At 39.9% G+C, this 17067-nt stretch overlaps 1 protein-coding gene across 5 annotated transcripts in view; it reads left to right on the top strand.

The window, feature by feature from the left end:
- atp7a (ATPase copper transporting alpha) overlaps positions 1–17067 on the top strand; it is an 80724-nt gene that overhangs the window by 36662 nt on the left and 26995 nt on the right. For 4 of the 5 annotated variants that reach the window (XM_048544143.2, XM_048544140.2, XM_059651388.1 and 1 more), the window contains 4 exons: positions 2954–3115; positions 5044–5120; positions 10406–10628; positions 15795–16028. In XM_048544143.2, coding sequence (XP_048400100.1) covers positions 2954–3115; positions 5044–5120; positions 10406–10628; positions 15795–16028 — 696 coding nt within the window. The remainder of the gene's footprint in view (positions 1–2953; positions 3116–5043; positions 5121–10405; positions 10629–15794; positions 16029–17067) is intronic. The other variant, XM_048544141.2, reaches the window with a different exon arrangement.

Below are 17067 nucleotides of genomic sequence, written 5' to 3'. Positions count from 1 at the left end.
ATCCACCTATCCACGCTAGCTCTGTGTAAGAGCAATTCAGCTTGCCTTAATCTTCTATCCTTTCTCACAGCCTTTATTTCCTTGATGGTTATCCAGTTTCACTTTGAAACCCATGACTGAATCTGCCACCACTGCTTCTGACAGAACTCTCCAGATCTTAGCCTTATATGAGTGAATTATGATTCTTGACCCTTTCACCAGCAAATGTGATCAGTTTTCAATATCCGCTGCATCCAGATTCCTCAAGATTTTGAACATCTTTATCGAATCTTCTTCCTTTTCCAGTCTATCCTCCTACCTGAAGTCCATCATCCACAGAACCATTTAAATCATTCTTTTCTGATCTGTCTTTAAAGCCTTCAAATATTCAAGGTACAGTGCCCAGAATTGGACACACTATTTCAGTTGAAGATGAATGAATGATTTATAAAGATTCACCGCTAGTCCTTGCTTTTCTACTCTATGCCCCTATTTATTAAGCCCAGAATCACATATTCCTTATTAATCACTTTCTCAACATATACCCTGCCACCACCACCTTAAATGATTTGCGCACATATACTAAAAAAGCTGCTTTGCCCCGCACATTTTTGTTCATTATATCTTTCACTTGTTGTCTATGTTTCTCTTTACTACTACAAGTATTCATTTTACACTTCTCTGCATTAAATGTTATTGGCTACTTTTTAAAAAATTCATTCACGTGATGTAATGGGCTGGGCCATCGCTGCCCAAACCTTTTGTCCTTGAAAAGCTGATGATGAGCTGCCTTTTGAACTATAGCTGTCCATTGCTGTAGATAGGAAGTTCCAGGATTTTAGTCCAGCAGCGCTGAAGGAGTAATGATATATTTCCAAGTCAGGATGGTGTGTGGCCTGGAGGGGACCTTGCAGATGTTGCTCTTCCCAGGTATCTGCTGTCCTTGTCCTTTCGAATGGAAGTGGTTGTGGGTTTTGGAGGAGCTGTCGAAGGGTGTTTGTCGAATTTCTGCAGTGTATCTTGTAAATGTTACATACTGTTGTTGCTGTGTGTTGGCCATGGAGGAGTGGATGTTTGTGGATGTGGCACCAGTCAGGTAGTGTACTTTGTCCTAGATGGTGCTGAGCTTGTTGAGTGTTGTTAGAGGTGCATCCATCTGGGCAAGTGGGGAGTATTCCATCATACTTCTGACTTTTGCCTTATTGATGGTGGACAGGTTTTGGGAAGTCAGGAGGTGAGTTGCTTGTCATAAGATTCCTGCACTTGTAGACACTCTATGTAAATGGATAGTTCAGTTCACTTGCTGGAACATAATAGCTAGAACCTGGAGTAGGCACTTCAGCTCCTTGAGCTTACCCTGCCATTTGATACTAAATTGGCTGATCTAATCTCAGCCTCAACCACACTTCCCTGCTCACTCCCCATAACCCTTTAACTCATTACAAATCTGTCTATCTCCTCCTTAAATGTACTCAATGTCCCAGCATCCACATCACTCTGAGGGTAGTGAATTCCACAGATTCATGACCCCTTTGAGAGAGGTAATTTCCTCTTCATCTCTGGTTTAAATCTGCTACTTCTTAAGCTAAAATTTTGACTTTGTTCTGGATTGCCCAACATGAGGAAACATTTTCTACATCTACTTTGTCAATCCTCTTGAGCATCTTCTACACATCGATTAGATCTCCTCTCAGTTTTCTAAACACCAGAGTATAGGCCTAAATTGCTCAATCTCTCTTCATAGACAAATCCCTCATCTCTGGAATTAATCTAACAAACCTTCTCCAAACTGCCCCAAATACAAATACATCCTTCCTCAGGTAAGGGGACCACAACTGTACTTAGTACTCCAGGTGAGTATTCATGAATGCCTTATAAATTAACAGCAACACCCCTCTACTTTTTATACTCTATTCCTTTAGCAAGAAATGCCAAAATTCAATTTGCCTTCTTTATTACCTGTTATACTTATACACTAGTTTTCTGTGATTCGTGCATGAGGGCACCCGAAGTTGTTAGGCCCATTTATCTAACCTATCCATATCTCTTTGTAGGTTTCTTGATTTCTCAGTGCGACTTGCTTTATTGTCTTCTGCAAATTTAGCAATCGTACTTTCCGTGCCTGCATCCAAGTTATTACTATAGATTGTAAATAGTTAGGATTGAGGACCAAACTCTGTGGCACCCCATTAGTAATGGCTTGCAAACCCAGAAGAGCTATTTACCCCAACTCTCAGTTTTCTGTTAATTAACTTGTCCTCCTTCCAAACTAATAAATTACTGTTTGTGACCTTACCTTGTGTATCAACCCTTTTTGTGGCAACCTTTCTTGACCCTTCTACTCTATTCAAAATGGTGATGGTATCATGGCAACTTTGGAAGCTTTCCACTGTATTTTACTCAAGTAGTATATTTCACTGTAAAATACATGTGACAATAAAATCATTCATTCATTCAATGGTAATTTCCAGAATGCTGATAGTTGGGGATTTGGTGGTGGTAATGCCTCTGAATGTCAAGAGCTAATGGTTAGGTTCTGTCTTGTTGGAGATGGTCATTCACTTTGTCTGTGTGCTTTTGAAGTCTATCAGTGTCCCCTTCATTGTTCAGTACTTTCAAGTTGTGCCCTTTGTGAATTTTAAACTTGCGCCCACCACATTAACTATAATCATTAATATATATAAAACAAAGCAGAGATCCTCGTGCAAACCATTGGGGAATGCAAAGTATATCTTAAATCAGTGTGAAAAACAACAATTCATCACCATTGTTTCCTATCACTCAGCCAACAACACTGTCAACATACCCTTTATTTCATGAGGCGTTGAAGTTACTGGCAAGTCTGTTTTGTGGCACTTTATGAATATCTTTCAGAAATCTATGTCCAGTAATTGATGTCAACAACATCACCCTTCTCAACCCTCTTTGCTATCTCAACAAACCTTCCTATCATGATTTTTTAACTTTTACCTAGGTGCGAGGAATGACTTGTGCCTCGTGTGTTCATAATATTGAGTCAACACTGATGAAAACCAAAGGTATACTCTATACATCAGTGGCGCTTGCAACTAATAAAGCTCACATCAGATTTGATACAGAGTGCATTGGCCCTCGTGATGTCATCAAATGCATTGAGGTGAGTTTTGATGATTTTAATCTTCTGTTATTAACTGACAGTTTGAAGACCCTTTATAATTTATTATTGTTGCACCTTGTGTTTCTTGATGCAGTGTTTTTATGCATGTATCACCCCTAAAATTGCCTGACAACAGTGTCATGTTGATTGTATTTGACTTGACTGCTGCTGCACAGGCTTACCTTGTTTATGTACATTTCCGATGCCTGATAAACATGGTAACAAATAGATACCTGGTGTGTTTTCAGTGTATATTTATAGGTTGATACTGGGGACATCTTAAATATTGAAAACCTGTACTGTTGTGACCGTGGTGTGTACTGTCAGTAAGATTACTGCACTAAGTTTATTCAACAGCACCTCTTGTATTCATGGTTTCTGTTTCTTGGATAGACAAATGTAATAGATAAACATGAGCACCGTAAGCTGGAAGTTCCCCATTATTTTATGTAATCCTGACGTGAATATTTGTCACTGTTCCTTCAATGTTGCTGAGTTGAGATCCTGAAACTCTCTACCTGGAAACAATGGAGGAATGTCTTCAATACATTGCAAGTCACCGATATCTTTCATGTAAACGGAAATCGAAGTTGAAGTCATATAACTTAAAAAGCAGGAGAGTTTTGCAGTTTGGAAATCAAGTGTTTTAATTATTGAGCTGTACATTGCAGCATTACCTTTTGGAAACTGTAAGGAGGAAGATGTGAGACTGACTGACTGGTACAGGAAGTCTTTTGAGTTGAGGAATTTCTGCCTGACATTGACTCTTTGGTTAAGCCAAAGGTTGTTAAAATGTTGCAAGTGCCAGGAGCAGAAGAGCAGAAGAAACGTCCAGAGCCTGCAGGCAGCAATCACCTGCCACTTGCATTCTATTTCTCACTTGTGCTCGTGTTTATGCTATCCCTTTGTCACTGCCTCTGTCTTGCCCTCTGGCTGTCATCTGCTGTTTGGTGCTGGCTCTCACCCTCTGGTTTATCTCACATGCCTGCTGTCTTCCTTGCACTGTCACTATCTGTCGCTCGCGCTGTCACTATCTCTCGCTCACTCTTGTGTTTGCTTTCACTCACTCGTTCTCGTGCCCCAAGGCCTTGCACCTTCTCATCCTCATGCTGTCCTCTTGTAGCAACTCCCAGCCCCACCATACCCATGCCATGTGGAGAAAAGACAGGAAAACCGAGGAAGCTTAAAAGAAAGAGTTCTTAGAAGAAAATACTTAAGTTCACCTGATAAATCATCAAGTCGAAGGTCGATCGTCACCCTACAGACAACAGTGCATCATCTCATTGCAGATATCAAAAGTACAGAAAAATAACTTTCCACTTGTGTCTGGACTTCAGAATTTTGTTTACCCTATATGTGTTAATTTTTCAGCCATAGTATATGTGTTAAATAGTTTGCTTTTTTATGTGATTTAATTGTGATTCGTGATTAAGTGTGTGTAATTGGGGTTTTGAAAAGGTATAGTTTGAGTTGCACAAGCTGGAAATCTTTTATCCTCTGGTCTTGTTAAAATTAAGTGTATTACAATAAATAGCATTTATTTACTTCTGTTACAGTGCAACCTGGTGTGAATTACTGTTGTCTTGAGCAGCAGTCTGGCAGACAAATTGGTTATTTTGATAATCTCATTGGGATTTTATGGAATTGTATCTCTTGTGATGGTTTGAAGAATAATTGGGTATGATTAGTGTGCAGTCTTCCCAGTTAAATCATGACAACGCACTATAACAATTCAAGAAGGATGCCCACCATTAACTAATTGACAACAACTGGAGATCATCAATAAATACGCCCCTTCCTAATTGCATGAATTAAAATTCTTTCCACAGTTGAATATAATTCACCGTAGAAATCCTGTTAAATTATTTGTTGAAGCCGTGAAAAGCATAAACGTTATATAAATGCCCTGAATCTTTTTTTTTTAACAGGATCTGGGCTTTGAAGCATCCTTAGTCAAAAGAGATCGCTCTGCTAGCCACTTGGACCACAGAGAAGAAATCAGACGGTAAGTTTAATTTACACATTTGAAGTTCATCTCCACATTGTGAAAGAATTATTTGGAAAATATTGAAACTGATTTTAAAGGACTGAATAATGAACCTGAAAGGTAGTAGAGTCTGAAACGTGCTCCCACACCTTGATCTCTTGAATATGGATGCTTTCCTTCGTCTACTTCATTTCAAATCACATGGAGTCATAACACACAGGATCATGGTTAGACTCTAATTCATACTTTGTTAAATGATTCTGGGAATCCTATAGAATGTTATAACCATTGAATCAGCCTTCCTGTTAATACCATTTCATAGGGCAGTAAAAGTTTGCAACACTAAAGGAAGGTATTCAGTTCATTACCTTGGAAAAGAGCTGGCAAAAGTACAATCTAAAACTAATCCCACTGCTTCCACAGTCCATGTGTTTCACTGCTTCGAATATTCATCTTGTTGCTCACCAGGAAATACATTGGTCATCTGTCTTCATGACTTTCAGACAAAGAATTCCATCCTTTTGCAACCAATTCTGTCAAGAAATTAACTTTTGGATTCTGCTTACTTAGTACTCTTACCATTTATTTCTGGGAATGGCTTTAAATTGATTTTCTCCTTGTTATTGATTTCCTAACTACAGCAGATAAACTTCTGCAATTTCAATCAGTCAAAACTCTTCATAATTTCGAAGAAAGTACAAATCTCCCTATTGCTCCCCGCTGAAGACTGCTTTGTTTTATTCATCATTTTGTAAAAATTTGAGGTTTCATAGAGATATAAGAATTGCTTGATGTGAGGAGGAAACTGGGTTTAATCTAGCATGTTGTTGACAATTCCTGTAGTTTTTCTTGTTGTATGCAATTTATACTGAAAGCAAATGTTCCAAGTGTTTGCTGTATTCAAACATTCCAAAATTAATTACATACAATTCTGTCGAGAGAAAGAAGTGCAACTAATTACAAGATTTTCAATAGATCATATAGGGCAGTTCAGGGGTCACTGAAGAGTAGTTCTAGGGTCACAGAGTTGGAGAAGGAAAAACAGCCAGACCCAACTCCTCAAGCAATACTGTTATTAACTGTGCTGAATAAGGAAGCTGAACTACACAGACTTTGTGTCGCGAGGACTTGTAGAAGGTTCTACAGCACTTGAATAGCTCTGGGTGATAAGAATTCAGAGAAAGCTTAAGAGCTGTGAAGGACTTAAAAGAAGATTTGTGCACAGCTAGTAGTTCCGTACGGCAGAGAGTGGTGTGAAAGGTGCTCAAACAGTATATTCATGAGGCAACAGGGCAAGATTTGGAGGTCAGGGAAAACTGAGCAACAGATCTAGCTTGATGGGTTGTCTGTCAGTGAAAAACTGAGTCCAGGAGACCGTGGAAAAGAGGATGATTGACCAGAACCAGGGAAGCCAGTGAGGTAGTCGATAACAGAATTTCTTTTAAAATGGAGTTTCAAGGCCAAACTGGAAAAAAGAAAAAAAAATATAATCTCTTGTGCTGCTTAATCAGTTTTGGTGATCCACTCTTTCATAAATGTCTGAGGGGAGATGCTGAGAAATGCATGATATCTGTGTAGACCACATTGGTTTTTTGATGTGGTATGGGGCATTTGATCACAGTCTATTACCCGTGTTTATCAGATGTTATTTCTGGATGTTAGAACTAGGTTATACATGGGATGTAGATTGTATTAATGTTGTAGCTTTAAAGTATTATTATTTGATTGAAACCATGGTACCTTGTGGTTTTATTGTCTACGTAAGCCCACTTTCTCACATTTGTCGACTTTAAAATATAAAAGTTATTTGTCCCAAAAACTGGTCATAACGTAATTTGGTGACCTAGTCCAGGTTCCTAACACAAATTTGGTGGTCTGGTCTGGGATCATTCAATACATATATGGGAGTTCTTTTGGAGGTCAGAGACTGAGTCAATAATGTCAGTAGGTGGGAAAAACTCAAAGGTATAGAACATTTTGAATGCACAAAACAGGACCAGAAGTAGACCCTTCAGCTTCTCAAGCCTGCATTGTCATTCAATAAGATAATGGTTAATCTGTTTGTATTTCAAATTCCATATTTCTATCTTTCCTGACAACCTTTAATTCCTTTGCTTATCAAGAGTCTGTCTACCTGTGGTGCAAAATGTTTAGTGACCCCACCCTCAATAGCCTTCAGAGATAGTATGTTCCAAAGAGTCTCAACCCTCAGACAAAATAAGTTCCTTTCTTCTGTGTCCTGACAAAGCAGGGGGAGAGGTATTTTGTGAATTCTATTTCATTCTGAAGACCAGAAGTTATGAACAATCTGACATTGCAAAGTGCAACCCGAAGGGTGGATTCTTGAGGAAAATAGCCATCTCCGTTCATTATGCACTATTTTAGGAACAGTATTGGATTAAGGCCAAAACCTTGTGCAATTAATGAGTTAACGGAAACCAAATCAAAGGATTAGCAATGAGCTACTCGACCGTAGAGAAATGGAGTGAAAAGTAGCTGACTATCACTATAGAAGAAACAAATGTTGGAAATACTCAAGTATCTGTGGAAGTTGCATGTTATTAGAAGTTGTAGGTCTGATCACTGAGTTTTGAATTAATACTCTAAAGTAGTACTTGTACGAAAAATAACATGGCTTTAACGGGAAATCAAGTCTTGCCTGTTTTTCAATATAATAGCTGTGGGCACTTGTTCATTTTTAAAAAAGTGATGGAAACATACTCTGAACAAACAGTTCCTTCATGTATATGTTGCAGCAGGTCGGCAGGAGAGAGGAAGATTTCCTGTTGTAATTAAAGAAGTTTGTTCTATTTTCTATGATAAATTTTATACAGATTGCAACAACGGATGATATCTGTGCTGGAATAACTTTCCACTCCCACTTGACGCACTTAATCACGACAACAGTTGTGTATAGTTATAGCACACATGATGCTACACAGTGTGTTAGTTCCTTTATACCTTGTTGTGAAAAAATGCTGTGAACTAACTCCTTTTTGGTTGGTCACAACAAAGTTAAGATTCTTCTAGAACAAGGCTTTTTCCAATTAAAATATAGCTAACTTTTTTTGTACTGTGAGCAAACCATCACGATGTTTGCTTGAGTGAGTAAAAGAGCAATTTTAGTATCTGCTAACCCTGAGAAAAATAATGCACATCAGACATATGGCCTTAATTCAGTCACTTATGCCCTCACACAGACATGTACACAGCTAGGAAGTTAAGAGGATTATGTCCAGTAGAAAGAATGATAAAGCAAATACAGTCTAAATCCTTTTGAGTGTCCTTGAGGCTTAGGGTTTTAATGTGCAACCAGAGTTTGCTGGTTGTTTTCTTGGATGTTATCAGCAGTCACGTATTGAAGTTAACTTTGGAGTTCTTGGTTCTCTCATGCTTCTTCGCAGTCAGTGTAGTCAAACTAGGTGCTTTAATTTTCAGAGGCAAAAGAGCCTTTTTGGTCTGTGTTCAATTCTGCATTCTTGATTCCATCTCCTTTAGTCTGCCAAAAATAACTTCTTGTAAAAGGATTGATAATTGCAGGTGAGGCTTCATCTCCAATATGCAAATATTGTCATAATGGTATAAATGGACAGCAAAGTAGGTTACCTCAGAGTACAATGGGTCAGATGGACCAATGGGCCAAGGAGTGACAGGTGGAGGTTAATTAGATAAATGTGAGCTGCTGCATTTTGGAAAGGTTAATCAGGGCAGGACTTATATCCTTAATGGTAAGGTCCTGGGGAGTGTTGCTGAACAAAGAGACCCTGGAGTGCAGGCTCATAGTTCCATTAAAGTGAATCCTCAGGTAGATAGGGTAGTCATAAAGGCATTCGGTCAGTGCATTGAGTTTAGGCATTGGGAGGTCATGTTGCAGTTGTACAGGACATTGGTTAGGTCATTTTTGGAGTATTGTGTGCAATTTGCTCCCAGAGGAAGGATGTTGTGAAAATTGAAAGCATTCAGTAAAGATTGGCAAGGATATTGGAGGGTTTGAGCTACAAGGAGAGGCTGAATAGGCTGGGGCAATTTTTCCTGGAGCGTTGGAGACTGAAGGGTGACCTTGTTGGAGGTTTATAAAATCATGAGGAGCATGGAAAGGGTAAATAGGCAAGGTCTTTTCCTCAGGGTGGGGCGAGTCCAAAACTAGAAGGCATAGGTTTAAGGTGACGTGGGGGAAAAATATAAAAGTGACTTAAAGGGCAATGTTTTCATGTAGAGGGTGCAGTACGTATGGAATTAGCTGCCAGAGGAAGTGGTGGAGGCTGGTACGATTACAACATTTAAAAGACATCTGGATGGGTATATGAATTGGAAGGGTTTGGAGGGATATGGGCGAGGTACCGGCAAATGGGACTAGATTTATATAGGATATCTGGTTGCCGTGGAAGAGTTAGACTGAAGGGTCTGTTTCTATGCTGTATATCTCCATGAATCTATGATTCCAAATCAAAAAGGATATGAGGATCCCTTGACACTTTCCATTCAGCCATTTAAGGGAAGGTGATGGCCTGGTGGTATTATCACTGGACTATTAATTCAGAGACCAAGGTAGCATTTTGGGGACCCAGGTTCGAATCCTGTCATGGCAGATGGTGGAGTTTGAATTCAGGAAAATATCTGGAATTAATGGTCAAAGGGTGACCATGAATCCATTGTTAGTTGTCAGAAAAACCCACCTGGTTCACTAATGTCCTTTTAGGGTAGGAAACTACCATCCTTACCTGGTCTGGCCTACATGTAACTGCAGTCCCACAGCAATGTGGTTGATTCTTAATTGCGAGCAATTACCGTGAGCAATTGGGGATGGGCAATAAACGTTGTCTAGTCAGTGACGCCCTCATCCCGTGAATGAATAAACAGGGAGGTGGGGGGAGGGGGGGTGCGGGGGTGGGCAGTCTAGCTGCCATTCTGAAAAATGTTGCTTTCAGGTCTTGTTGCCATTGATCCAAACGACACATTTTTCATGAATCTTTGCCAATTTGTGCGGGTCAGATTATTCCCGTTTTAAGTTGGTATTTTGGTTTGTTTTAGCCCATGAGACTCCCAGGTATTATATTGACTGGGATTTAAAGATCAATAGTGGATTTTTAAATTTCATTGCGATAACATACTGGGAAGCCTCTGACTATCAAAAATAAGAATTGGCAGTGCGGTACTGGATTGCAACCAGCCCAGTTTATGGGAAACGTTTGAACATGGCTTTGCTACAAAATTGAAAGGGCTTTTCTTTTTGAAACTGCATTTACTTTGGCCTGGCAAGTTCTGGTAATAAACAGACTTTTATTTTGATTTGTTTTTCCTAGTTGGAGGCGATCCTTCTTCATCAGTCTATTTTTTTGCCTTCCTGTGATGATAATGATGATTTACATGATAGTTGTAGACCATGCATTCTACAAGAGCCATCAGAATAGCTCGACACCTGATGAGCTTGAAAAACACCATGCCTCAATGTTTCTGGAGCGACAACTCCTTCCAGGGCTTTCCATTATGAATTTGTTGTCCTTTATACTCTGTGTTCCAGTGCAGGTAAGTATTGTCTGATATGGGTATGCAGAAATTAATTTTTATCCTGTATCTCGATACTGAAATGTAATAAATGACCATAAACCTGAAATCCTGTTGTGAAATTGTGATTCTAACATTAGTGGCTATTCAATTAAAGCATATCTTTATGTCAGTTCTTTTGCTTCTTTATGTTCTGTCTCCCTGTTTTAAAGTAGTTGATTCATTTCTGATCCATTCTTCAGTGGTCATTGTTCATTGTATGCCTGGGCACTGAACATGGATAAAGCGGTTAGACCAACACAGTTAAGGTTGAAATTAAAAATAAGAGGAAATGTTAGAAATCCTAAGTCATACAGTATCTATGGAGATAGTGGGATGGAGATGATGCTTCAGATCAAGGACCTTTCAAGGATCTGTGACAAAAGTAATGTGGTTGCAAGTACTGGGAGTAATATGATTCCTGACTATGAAAATACTGCACAAACTGGCACTTTATGATCTAGTTTGATTGACCAAAACCATTTAAAATGAGACAATAAGTGGCAGGATTCCAGAAGTGAGTTAAAACTCCACAATTTTTTTTACAACCTAAGCAGTAGTGACTAATAGGTACGCTGAACAGGTCAGATAATGATTCTAAACTATATACGTTTGATGTACAACAGACTTAACTCATTTTAACATTCTGAATTAATATGAGGTACACAGACAAACTGATTGAACACTGCGTAAACTGCAGTTTAATGGCCAGTGTGGTCCAGGCAGATCCCATCCAGAGATTAATGACATTGCCAATCACCAAATCTCATTGAAATTTCATCTCCTTTGCATGGGATTCCAAGTCTTCACTTGTGAAGTTTCAGACTTGGAATTTCTTCAACATTTCTCCAACTCTGACTGCCTCAACAATTATTTGTGCCAAAGTCTCCCAAGACTTAGATCCCCAGAGCTCCCGAGATTGTTTCCAACTATCTAAAGACCGTCCCAGCTGCAGCTATTATTGAACAGCTAGCTTCATCTAAACCGTTGCTTAATTTCTGTAAATTTTCTATCTTCTCTGGTGCACAATTACTGCGTGTGGGCGCTCATTACCCTGGTGTCAGCTGCTCTGAACTATCAATGGCTCCCAAGGATTCATTTTAGCCCTATCTTTTTTCATGGCACAGATAATCCACTTTTTGGGATACTTAACAACCTATTGTCTGCTAACAAAAGCACTTTGGGCTGCCTGAAGCTGCTGCTTTCCTTCAGCTCTCTCATAGTCAAACATTCAAGAACTTGAAGCTAGTGAACCTTCCTGACCTCCACCCATCTGCATGATGCATAGGCTGCTCTGATCTATTGTTAAACTGACTTTTACCATAAATATCCATCATTTATAATTGTTTCCTTGATCTGATGCAGTAAATGTATTTACAGCCTTTGAGTTTACTGAATTCATTTAACTAATTTAGCTTTAACTTTCAAATCAATCTCTCTAATCTACTGCAAGTAGTGTCGACTCTATCTCCCTAATTAGCAAGTCCAGATGTTGTTTCTGATCCTATCTTTTGAGCTGGTAACCTTTTAAAGCAACATAACCCCGACCTTTTTGGTGCAGTAGCCTTCCATGTCCTTCATTACATGTATACCATTTTCTACAGTTAAACTTTATTCCTAAAGCTAAAAATCATATGTTAACACTTAGCAACAGTACACTAGATGTTCATGACAGGAGACAACAATTAGACAATTAAAGAAGTAAAAGTCTGAGGAGGTGTAAATGCGAGCAGCCAATCCATTAGCAGCTTCTGCTCACAAAATGAAGATAATTTTTAAAAAAAATTCTAATTCAACGTTGAGTCTGGAAGTTTGTAAAAGTATGAGCCTGCTTATGTCTTCATCCACACACTCTGCAGTGGGATTACTTGGTAGTAAATGGTTGGAAATTTACAAAAGCAAAATATTGCAGATACTGAGAAACATAAATACTAGAAATGCCGGGAATACTCATTGTATCTGATTGCATCAGTAGTTAGAGAAATTGATGTTAAAAGTGGATGGATTTCTCTCACTTTGGCTGATTTTTTTTTTCTTTTTTCTCCCTCTCTGCTCTGTCTCCTTTCTTCCAAATTCAGGGATGCTGAATCTTATTGTAGATCCCATAACCATTGTTTAACTTTATATTTAAGATTCTTGCAAAGATTTGTAGCTCAGGTTGTGGATGAGGTTGTTGGATTGCTTACCGAGCTGGCTGGTTATCGTACAGATGTTTTGTCACCTTGGTAGATAACATTATCCGTGTAGTCTCCGATGAAGTGATGTTGTTCTATTCTGCTTGGAATTTAACCGACTGGATCACATAAATTAGGCTGTGTCATTTTCGGTTAGTTTTTTTTTGCATGGGTTTGTGTATGGGGTCGAATTCCACATGTTTGTTGATTGCATTATGGGTTGAAAACCAAGCTTCTAGGAATTCTGAGACACCACTGTGTGGAGCAGGAGGAACACAGCAGTCCCAGCAACATCAGAGGAGCAGGAATGTTGACGTTTCAGGTTGGGACCCTCCTTCAGAAATGGTCAGGGGGAAGGGAGCAGGGAAATAAATAGGGAGAGGAGGGGTGGGGCTGGGGAATGTAGGTGGGATCATGATAGGTGAATGCAGTGGTAGGGTCAGTGGGATGGGTGGAGCGGATAGGTGGGAGAGAAGACAGTTGGTAGGTGGAGTTAAAATGGCTGGCGACCGGAAGGTGTTGTCATTTCTCATGTACAGCGTGCAGATGTTCAACAGAATTCCCCCTCCCACTCCCTGAATGACATGTCCACCCTGGGCCTTCTCTAGTGTCACGGCGACACCACACACAATGTGGAGGAGCAACACCTCAAATTCTGCCTCGGGAGTCCACAGTCCAATGACCCTAAATGAGGAATTCACCAGTTTTAATATTACTCCAATCCCAGCCTCATCCCACATCCAACCGTCTGTCTCATCTCCACCTCCTTGACCTGGCACAACCTGTCCGTCTTCTCTCCCACCTATCTGCCCCACCCATCCATCATTCACCAAACCCCACCACTCCCTACCTGCACTCACTTATCACCATCCTACCTACCTTCCCCAGCCCACCCCTCCTCTGTCTCTTTATTTCCCAGCTCCCTTCCCGCTTCCTTTTCTGAAGAAGGGTCCCAACCTGAAACGTCAGCATTCCTGCTCCTCTGATGCTGCCTGGATTGCTACTCTGACAGCTCTACATTATGTTGTCCCTGAATCCAGCATCTGCAGTTCTTGCTATCTCTAGGAATTCCCTCGGGAGCCTGTGACTGGCTTGAGTTAGGATGGTCACGTTGTACAGTTAAATTGATGGTCTTCATTGTCCGAGTGCGTTGAGATGATGGAAAGTTCATTGTGTCGTTTTGCTGCTCGACTATGCTTTTGTATCCTGATGGTTAGTTTCCTTCCAGTCTGGCCAATGTAATGTTTTTTGCAGTCATTGCAAGGCATTTTGTAAACTGTGTTGGTCCTGTCATGGGTATGGCATCTTTGAGAGTGTTTGTCATAGTGTGGCTGTGCATTTGTGTGCTACCATGATTCCTACTACCACTAGGAATCTTGTTCGCAGTTCTGATATATCCTTGATATAAGGTAGTGAGGCCAGTGTCTTGGGGTGTGCTGTGACCTCTTGGTGTTGTCTATCTAGAAGGCATCTGTGAATGAATATCCATTGTTAGTCAATACTTTGCATAAGTGCTCTTCCTCCTCGTGCAGTTCTAGTGTGTTATAGTGTGCTGTGGCTCATTTGAAAGGTGTCCTAATACAGCTTTGATTGTGGACATTGGGCTTATTGATGTGGAAATTGAAGCTTTGGTCATTGTGGGTTGCCTTCCTATATACTCTGGTTTAGAACTCCCCGTTGGTCATTTGTTCAACTCTGACGTCTAGGAATGGAGGCTGATTGTTGTCTTCCTGTTCTCTCAAATTTGATCCCAGTGAAAATGTTGATGAGATGGTGTGTTTCTTGTAACTTGGTGTATTCAATGTTGACAGATGTGCCATCCATGTTTTGGATCCACGATGCCCCCCCGGGGGAAAATGCTTTGTCTGTTTACCCTATCCAGGTCATCTCCAGCTTCCGACATATAGGAAAATAGCCCCAGCCTATTTAGCCTCACTCTATAGCTCAAACTCTCCAATCCTGGCAACATACTCGTAAATCGTTTCTCATCCCTTTGAAGTTTAATGGATGTCCTTCCTTATAGCAGGGAGTCCAGAATTGCATGCAGTTTTCCAAAAGTGGCCAAACCAATGTCCTGTACAGCCATAACATGATCTCCCAACTCCTATACTCAATGCACTGACCAATAAAGGCAAGTATACCAAACACCTTCACTATCCTGTATATCTATGACTCCACTTTCAAGGAACTATGAACCTGCACTCCAAGGTCTGTTTGTTCACATTATTCCTCAAGACCCCTTACCATCAAGTGCTTAAATCCTGCCCTGATTGCCTCACTAAAATGCAGCACCTTATATTTCTCTAAGTTAAATTCCATCTGCCACTCCTTGGTCCATTAGCCCAGCTGATCAAGATCCTGTTGCACGCTGAGCTGACCTTCTATGCTGTCCACTACACCTCCAATTTGGTGTCATTTGCAATCATGCTGACCATACCTCCTATGCTATAGACTTCAATGACTCTAAGACTCGATACCTGTTAGAAGTTGCTGTGGCTATTTCCAGATCCTCAGATTTTTAGTCATTTTTGTTGTGTGCCAGCCTTAGCATATGGCTAATTTAAGCATAATTGTACAATACCCAATTTTACCTCCAGAATGCTGATTCTTTAATTTCATTTGTTTACACTTAATATATTTTTGCTCTTCATGGAACTTTTTTGAGGAAAGATATTAATAAAAGGTGTGTATTGCAAAGTAATTACTGAAAATATTGGCGGTTGGTTAGTTCAGCTCGTTTGGCATACAATGTGACGCTAGCAACATGGGTTTAATTCCCACACCAACGGAGGTTACCATGAAGGACTCTTCTTCTCAACCTCTCCCCTTACCTGAGGTTAAACCACCCCCAGTTGTGTGTGTCTGTTGAGAGCATAGCCCAAGGTCTAGCGGTACCTTTACTCAAGATATGATGTATTTTGTTGTGCATTCTCAAATCATGTAGATGTTGGTTTTTAACCAATTTTTCTTTTAGTTTGTAGGTGGATGGTATTTCTATATCCAAGCATACAAGGCACTCAAGCACAAAACTGCCAACATGGATGTGCTGATAGTTTTAGCTACAACTATTGCTTTCTTGTACTCCTGTGTCATTCTTGCCATTGCTATGGCAGAAAAGGCCAAAGTAAACCCGGTAACTTTCTTTGATACACCTCCGATGTTGTTTGTCTTCATTGGTTTAGGACGGTGGCTTGAGCACATTGCTAAGGTGAGGAAAGAAAAGACCAACTTTATGTGTGTTGTGACTTATTTTATTTTTCTTTGTTCCTTGTCCATTTTCTTCCTTAATCTTCTGTCCTGAAGGTCCAAATACAAACGTGGACGCAGCTGCACAGTGGGGTTTGGCACCAGAATCTCTATCAATTGATCAGTATTGATAAGTGAACTTAGTTAAAATATGTACACGTTTGGGTGATGTGGCTGAGGAGGAAGCTGCCTCCACCCAAAAATCAGCTTTAGGAAAATTTTCTGATTCAGAATGGCAAAACCTTAACAATTTTTATTTATCCTTCTGAGTACTGAGACAAATTGCAGTGCTGTTCTCAATGCCATGCTAGATTCACATATGGAATTAAATATGGGTCCTTTGTTGTGTGTTGTTAACCAATTCCCAGGCCACCAAGAAACTTTTGGCTTCTTAGTCAGTGACAATATGGCCACTCTTGCATGCTTCCCAACAAGTATCTCAGATTGATCTCCAGAGGCATACTTGGGGAGGAATGCTACTTATGGAAAGTAATAGCAGAGAACTAAAGCTGAATGGATATTCTGGATTTCACTGTTTCCTTTTGGATATCAGACATGTTTATACACAGCTTCCATTTGGAACTTTAAATTGGTGGATTCGAGTCTACAGTACATGTGTGTAGAGCTAACTGTACATAGTTGTTGCAGAAGTGTGTTTGATTAGCCAAATTTGTTTTCGTTGTTTCCTAGTTTTTGTTCTGAATTACAGTATTTTGTTTTTATTTCTGAAAGAGTCTAATCTAGTTTTGTTTCCTTTTCAAAACCTACAAATGCCTGTCTCAGCCTAGTCCTGCTGTGTGGCGGTCTAAGCATTGGTCAAAAATGGATCACCTTCTGACTCCAAGCATGATATTTGCGGAGTGAAGTTTTAATTTTGTTTGGTGATTATTAGCGGTGCATCAGTATTCCAGCAATGTTATTGTCCTGTAGTTTACCCATAAAATAACTTTGACTTTATGTCTATTTCCTTGTCACTGTTTAAATTTAACAAAGTAGCCAAT

The sequence above is a fragment of the Stegostoma tigrinum genome, chromosome 15 (genome assembly GCF_030684315.1).
Source record: "Stegostoma tigrinum isolate sSteTig4 chromosome 15, sSteTig4.hap1, whole genome shotgun sequence".
In the NCBI taxonomy this organism is placed as follows: domain Eukaryota; kingdom Metazoa; phylum Chordata; class Chondrichthyes; order Orectolobiformes; family Stegostomatidae; genus Stegostoma; species Stegostoma tigrinum.
Note: the sequence above shows the minus strand (reverse complement) of the source record. Positions and strands in the feature narration are given on the sequence as shown.